The 6,674-nt window shown below is 54.0% G+C and overlaps 2 protein-coding genes across 2 annotated transcripts in view; one reads left to right on the top strand and one right to left on the bottom strand.

Annotated features, from left to right (window-relative positions):
* The first annotated feature begins 3,234 nt into the window (after positions 1–3,234).
* LOC119098944 (potassium voltage-gated channel subfamily H member 8-like) lies at positions 3,235–6,549 on the top strand. The gene is made up of 5 exons (XM_037221999.1): positions 3,235–3,364; positions 3,924–4,094; positions 5,460–5,590; positions 6,074–6,125; positions 6,485–6,549. Exons 1-5 carry the CDS (start codon positions 3,235–3,237, stop codon positions 6,547–6,549), a joined length of 549 nt encoding a protein of 182 aa, XP_037077894.1.
* Positions 6,550–6,608: 59 nt separating this feature from the next.
* LOC119098943 (protein hu-li tai shao) overlaps positions 6,609–6,674 on the bottom strand; it is an 11,623-nt gene continuing 11,557 nt past the window's right edge. Inside the window, exon 4 of the mRNA XM_037221998.1 lies at positions 6,609–6,664. Coding sequence (XP_037077893.1) covers positions 6,609–6,664 — 56 coding nt within the window. The remainder of the gene's footprint in view (positions 6,665–6,674) is intronic.

Genomic DNA, 6,674 nt, shown 5'->3' with positions numbered 1-6,674 from the left:
GCTTATCTGTCAGCTCAGCGATAAAACTTCGCAGTTCGTAGCCTTGCATCAGCTTTTCTCCACCAGTGGCGTTTATTATGTATACCGAAATAAATGCGCTCTATTGACTCATCTGTACTGCCATTTGAAACAGACTCGTATTTCACTCTGTACCGAGACCTTGTGAAGACCGATTTTTGGAACAAAATGAGCAGGCAAACCTGTATGTACGTGTACGCAGAAGATATAAGCTAGATGCTTAAGTGTCTGGTGCTCAAATAAACGTCACAAATAATGATTGTGATGTTTGGTAATTTTTCTAGGGTAACAGTTGCATGAGAAGCTGTGGTTTTAAAAGCACAAAGGGGGTTTTAAGTGACGTTGGTTGAGAATTCTTGTCAAATAGGGACTGTTAGTGAGCCCTCGCCGATAAGGCTTCCTTCGACCTTACTCTAAACGCTAACCGGACGGGGTTCGCATGCGAGGCGTCCGAGGCCGCTTTCACTCGGTTGTAGCATGTCTTAGTCTTCGAGGTAGCAGGGGATTTGCGGATGTGGTGGCCGGCTGACCGGAGAATTAACAAGAAAAACCCCACGTACCGGGGGTGTCTGGTGTACGGCTCACGCCGATGCTAACAACACCAGCCACCGTTGCCAGAAGATTGGAAAATGACGGATATGCTAGGACCCGTAGTAGGAAATGCGTGACATAATTCAGGGGTAGGGAAAGCGGAAGTTCTTTGCGTTTCTGCAGCGAGCCACTATGAAGTGCGATGGGTTTATCCTGAGATGCCTGTTAACGTTTTCTGCAAGTATCTGAACGTTTTGAGGCTGGCAAATTTTTTCAGAGGAGCTGAAAGTTATAACGAAGAATTATCAATCGTGAAAACGAATAAGGTTTGAATCGCTTTCGCAGCTGGCCACGTGAAACCGCTGCTGTGCGAGGTCATCATGACCTGTGGCCAACCGAAACCAATCGTTGCGCGCAAACGAACGCAAATTCAGTCGCTCTAGACGTAGCACATGACAATTTCGTATGAAAAACGTATTGCAGCCAGTCAGCTATGTTGCCCACAAGTTGCCAGCTTTATAACAAACTAAGCAAAACTCGCCCGTCCAGCGGCCTTATTCCTTACGAGTGCGACATATTTCCAAGTCCGTATATCTTACTCAAGTTCACCAGAAATTGATACAGCGCATGCAATTTAGCGATAACGGGATCGTCGCCGCCGGCTGCAAATGGAGCCCCGCGGCCCGCTCCGTCGGCCGTGCCGCCATTGCTGGTGCGGATCGGCTGACTCTCCGGCGCCGGACTGGCTCCGACGACCGCCGAGGCGAAGTCATGTCAGGTGCACTATGGCGCCGGCCTCGAATAGCAGCCAGGGCAGGAATGCCACCAGCACTGCAGCGTTCGTCGGCCGTCCTACCGTTCTCGGTAGGGCCTCCGTCCTACCGTTCTCGGTAGGATCACTGTCCTACCGTTCTCTACGGTGACCCATTGTTACGCCTGCCGGCTGGGCTCTGCTTTATGGCCATCACTTTAGGTTCAACAGGGCAGTGCATGTCGCGAAAAAAAACTGGCGCGTGATCAGCGACAGCGACGAAACCGGCTCGTAATCGTCCACGGGATGAATTCGGCGCGTGGTCATTGATAGGTCCGGCGCCGTGACGGCCGACTGTCGACGATAACAGCACGTTGGCGGCGAAAACAGCCGCGGGCGACGGCCGTCGCCCGCGGCGGCGTCTCAGCGGCGTCCGGCCGCGCGTCCCCACCCCAGCCGGCGGCGCCTCCGGGGGTGTGCTGTCCTGAGCAGGATGTGATCTTGGCTGTGTGCATTCACTGCCCGCGGATATATTTGCTTGGTGAATGTGAAAGAATTTAAAGTAGGATCGGCATGGTGGTTTTCTTTGACATAACGTGCGTCACAGTTTCATAAAACGGTTTCAGTCGCTAATTTACAGGCGAATGCAAAACGACGAGTTCCGAGAGCACGTACACTTTTTGTTCTTTACGACCCTCTTACCTGAACAGGCTAAACATACCCAAGCCAGTTATGGAGCTGCACAATGGGTTGGCGAGTTCACGAAACCACTGGACTCTGACAGCCTCATATGCGAACGGCGAGCTGAGGTGATGGCAAACCAGTTGCTTCAGTCCTATTTGGTTTAATGATGGACCCCACGTCTGTAATACAGAGAGAGAGAGAGAGAGAGAGAGAGAGAGAGAGAGAGAGAGAGAGAGAGAGAGAGAGAGAGAGAGAGGAGAGAGAGGGAGATGAGAGAGAGGAGAGAGAGAGAGAGAGAGAGAGAGAGAGAGAGAGAGAGAGAGGAGAGAGAGAGAGAGAGAGAGAGAGGGAGAGAGAGAGAGGGAGAGAGAGAGAGAGAGAGAGAGAGAGAGAGAGAGGCGAGAGAGAGAGAGAGAGAGAGGGAGAGAGGAGAGAAAGGTGTGTATATATATATATATATACATATATATATATATATATATATATATATATATGTATATACTGCTGCTTTACTGTGCGGGAACTTGGGAAAATTGACGGTCTCTCGTAATCGGGATGAAACTCCTGATAAATAGCCCCCGCCCGGTAAAAACTGCGAGAAGAGGGTTCGTAGCACGGCAACAAAAGCTCGTGATGGAGAGAGACTACCCGAGTGGCAACCATAGACGATGAACACTGGCTCGTATCATTGGGTGATGATATCGTCCCCGTGCCATATGTACATCGGGATGTTTGGCGCCCATGAGAAGTTCGGGGGCGCTGAATGCCAGGAGAGGCAGGAGAGCTACCAATTTAGTTCCGTAGAACCAATGGCAAACCGACCAGATATTGTCCCGTCTAAAAATGGAGAATACAACAACAAATCTAGACTGCTGGAAATACAAACAGACGAATCAGCACAAAAGGATGTCGTCTGATAGTAATTTGTTGATCTTTTTATTGGTACCAGTCATGTGACGAAGTGAAGATACTTAGCCTCAGCGACCCCAAATAATACAACAGCGGCTAGCTCAGCTGTCTGCGGCTATGAAGGCCTCGGCACCGCCCCGTCCCTTGCCTTGAACCGCACCTCCCTCCCTCCTCACTGTGTGGCGAACACTCCTTCCCAAAGAAACGCTGCAGCTAGCCACACGCTCTATCGTTGCAGACAGCAACTTCGTGCTGGGCAATGCCAAGGTGTCGTCGACGTTCCCGATCGTGTACTGTTCGGACGGCTTCTGCGAGCTGACGGGGCACGCTCGCGCCAGATCATGCAGAAGGGGTGTGCGTGTCGCTTCCTGTACGGCCCGGACACGGCCGAGGAACACCGCCAGCAGATCGAGCTGTCGCTCGAGAGCAAGACTGAGCTGAAGCTCGAGGTCATGTTCTACAGGAAAAACGGTAAGTCTGCCAGGCGGGCGCCAGTGGCCGCTGGTGACTGGGTATGGTGCTTTGAATCAAATCTGTTCAGGCGGGAGAGTTCTAACGCAATTGATCAGGAAGTACCGTTGTGACCGGTACAATGTTATCTTACGTCGGCTGCAAGAGCATAGCTATAGTTTTTTAGTCGAACCTGGGCGTTAATGTAGATGGGCGTTGGTGTAGTCATCGTGCTTGGCACTTATTGCTTGGATTTTTTGTTCAGAATTTAATGCATTATTTGTAATTATAATAATAAACCGACTTACCTGAAAAGTGCCGTAATATATGGCTGGCACGCTGAACGTGCATGCTATTTATGTTGTTCATTTTCTCACTTCTCAGTAGGGAGCGACGCGGCCCTTTTTGGCTTCCTAATGACCGTGTCAAGTTCCTTTGCCGCTTCTAGACAGGGGAGGCACTTCTGGTCACCAATTCATGGACGATTCCGTAGATAAGAAAGCAAAATGGCCGGCCCACTCACATGGCGGCCCTGTGTTCGCTGATGTACGCCTGCACCCACCGCGACGCGGTGTTTTAGGCTCGCCCTTCTGGTGCCTGCTGGACATCGTGCCGATCAAGAACGAGAAGCGGGAGGTGGTGCTCTTCCTGGCGTCGCACAAGGACATCACGCCGACCAAGGTGGCGCAGATGTCCTCCTTGCCGTATGAGGAACCCGAGGAGGAGCGGTTGTGCGGCGACGGAGAGCACGGTACGTCACGGGTAACTCCGACGGGAGCACGGCGCGTAACGGGTAACTCGGACGCGGGTACGGTGCGTCACGGGTAACTCCGACGGGAGCACGGCGCGAAACGGGTAACTCGGGCGCGGGTACGGTGCGTCACGGGCAACTCCGACGAGAGCACGGTACGTCACGGGTAACTCCGACGGGAGCACGGTACGTCACGGGTAACTCCGACGGGAGCACGGTACGTCACGGGTAACTCCGACGGGAGCACGGTATGTCACGGGTAACTCCGACGGGTAGCACGGTACGTCACGGGTAACTCCGACGGGAGCACGGTACGTCACGGGTAACTCCGACGGGAGCACGGCGCGTAACGGGTAACTCGGGCGCGGGTACGGTGCGTCACGGGTAACTCCGACGGGAGCACGGCGCGTAACGGGTAACTCGGGCGCGGGTACGGTGCGTCACGGGTAACTCGGGCGCGGGTACGGTGCGTCACGGGTAACTCCGACGGTAGCACGGTTCGTCACGGGTAACTCCGACGGGAGCACGGTACGTCACGGGTAACTCCGACGGGAGCACGGCACGTCACGGGTAACTCCGACGGTAGCACGGTACGTCACGGGTAACTCCGACGGGAGCACGGCGCGTTACGGGTAACTCGGGCGCGGGGGTACGGTGCGTCAGCGAAACTTTGACGAGGCACAGTGCTTCACGGGTAACTTGGAAAGGGGAGAAGGGTGCGCCACGCACTGCGCCTTCCGACAGACACGGCGACGTGTGTCAACCTGCTCGAATTGGTCTGCTCCTGGATGTACTGACTAATTATCTTCTGGTTTTAAAGAACAGAGAACGTCCAACGTAAAATGGTTCGAGGTCATTTACTTGAATGATTTTTAGTTATGGCATGGAACGAGGCGCGATCTCGCGAATCCCATAATTTTCTTGATCATAGCGCGGCTGAGGGCTCCAGTCCCTCCCGTGGACACGCCTCGGGGAGCGGCCCTAAGGCCAATCCCCTCAACGGAGATCAATGCTGTTGGCCACGATCAATGAGTGTCTGCGCGTTGTTGGCACATTTACTGATTGTGCGTTGTCATATGTAAATATGAATCGTGGCAAAAACAAACCGCATACTTTTTCCATTTTCAGGCATATGCGGGAATATTAATGCAAAACTTCTCACATTCTGCCTGTAGTTGATATCTGTTGTTACGTTACCACCTTTGCCTTTCGCTGTCATTTTTCCTCCAGTCCCGTGCAGTTAGAAAACGAAGCACGGTCCCTTGAGCAGCGGCTTGATCTGCTCTTGTCCCGAGGACGATTGGGGAGGGGGGGGGGGGGCAGCGCGTGATCCGGGTCCGCCCTGAGTACGGTTCGACCTCTCAGATCCGAACGGTAACGAGCTGGACGTGGAGGCTCCGCCGATCAACTACCAGCGGCGTCGGTCCCGCGCCGTGCTCTACCAGCTGTCCGGACACTACACCCAGGAGAGGAAGTCCAAGATCAAGCTCAATAACGTAAGACCGCCGCACGCTACGTCGGCCGCCTGGGGGTAGTTCAGTTCAGTGGCAGCACTCGCGGGTGGTGATGACTGTGGGTCGGGCCATGGGAGTCGCCGAAAGTTGGAGTTTCATGGTCTGCTCATTTGGACCAGTTGGTGTCTGTGAGGATGATGTGGTCACGCGAGTTGGTGTCTGTGGGGATGATGTGGTCACGCGAGTTGGTGTCTGGGGATGATGTGGTCACGTGAGTTGGTGTCTGTGGGGATGATGTGGTCACGCGAGTTGGTGTCTGTGGGATGATGTGGTCACGTGAGTTGGTGTCGTGGGGATGATGTGGTCACGCGAGTTGGTGTCTGTGGGGATGATGTGGTCACGCGAGTTGGTGTCTGTGGGGATGATGTGGTCACGCGAGTTGGTGTCTGTGGGGATGATGTGGTCACGTGAGTTGGTGTCTGTGGGGATGAAGTGGTCACGCGAGCCGTGCGGTCGATGTTACAGTCACTGCTGCAGCCGGGGTCTACAGCACCCTTGCCCGAGTACAAAACTTGCGGTCGATGTTACAGTCACTGCTGCAGCCGGTGTTTACAGCACCCTTGCCCGAGCACAAAACTCGCGGTCGATGTTACAGTCACTGCTGCAGCCGGGGTCTACAGCACCTTGCCCCAGTACAAAACTTGCGGTCGATGTTATAGTCACTGCTGCAGCCGGTGTTTACAGCACCCTCGCCCGAGTACAAAACTTGCGGTCGATGTTACAGTCACTGCTGCGGCCGGGGTCTACAGCACCTTGCCCGAGTACAAAAACTTGCGGTCGATGTTACAGTCACTGCTGCAGCCGGTGTTTACAGCCCTTGCCGAGTACAAACTTGCGGTTCGATGTTACAGTCACTGCTGCAGCCGGTGTTTACAGCACTCTTGCCCGAGTACAAAACTTGCGGTCGATGTTACAGTCACTGCTGCAGCCGGGGTCTATAGCGCCCGTGCTCGAGTACAAAGCTTGCGGTCGATGTTACAGTCACTGCTGCAGCTGGGGTCTACAGCACCCTTGCCCGAGTACAAAACTTGCGGTCGATGTTACAGTCCCCTGCTGCTGCAGCCGG

The sequence above is a fragment of the Pollicipes pollicipes genome, unplaced genomic scaffold (genome assembly GCF_011947565.3).
Source record: "Pollicipes pollicipes isolate AB1234 unplaced genomic scaffold, Ppol_2.1 Scaffold_4740;HRSCAF=5597_pilon_pilon_pilon, whole genome shotgun sequence".
NCBI lineage: Eukaryota > Metazoa > Arthropoda > Thecostraca > Pollicipedomorpha > Pollicipedidae > Pollicipes > Pollicipes pollicipes.
This window is presented reverse-complemented; position numbering and strand designations above follow the sequence as displayed.

What these genes read in the sequence shown, in the direction of transcription:
- LOC119098944 (XM_037221999.1), top strand. Translation starts at nt 3,235, where the DNA reads ATGCAGAAGGGGTGTGCGTGTCGCTTCCTGTACGGCCCGGACACGGCC. An exon ending in GTGCGGCGACGGAGAGCACG is followed by an intron (nt 4,095 to 5,459) that starts GTACGTCACGGG and finishes TCGACCTCTCAG; the next exon opens with ATCCGAACGGTAACGAGCTG. An exon ending in CCAAGATCAAGCTCAATAAC is followed by an intron (nt 5,591 to 6,073) that starts GTAAGACCGCCG and finishes TCGATGTTACAG; the next exon opens with TCACTGCTGCAGCCGGGGTC.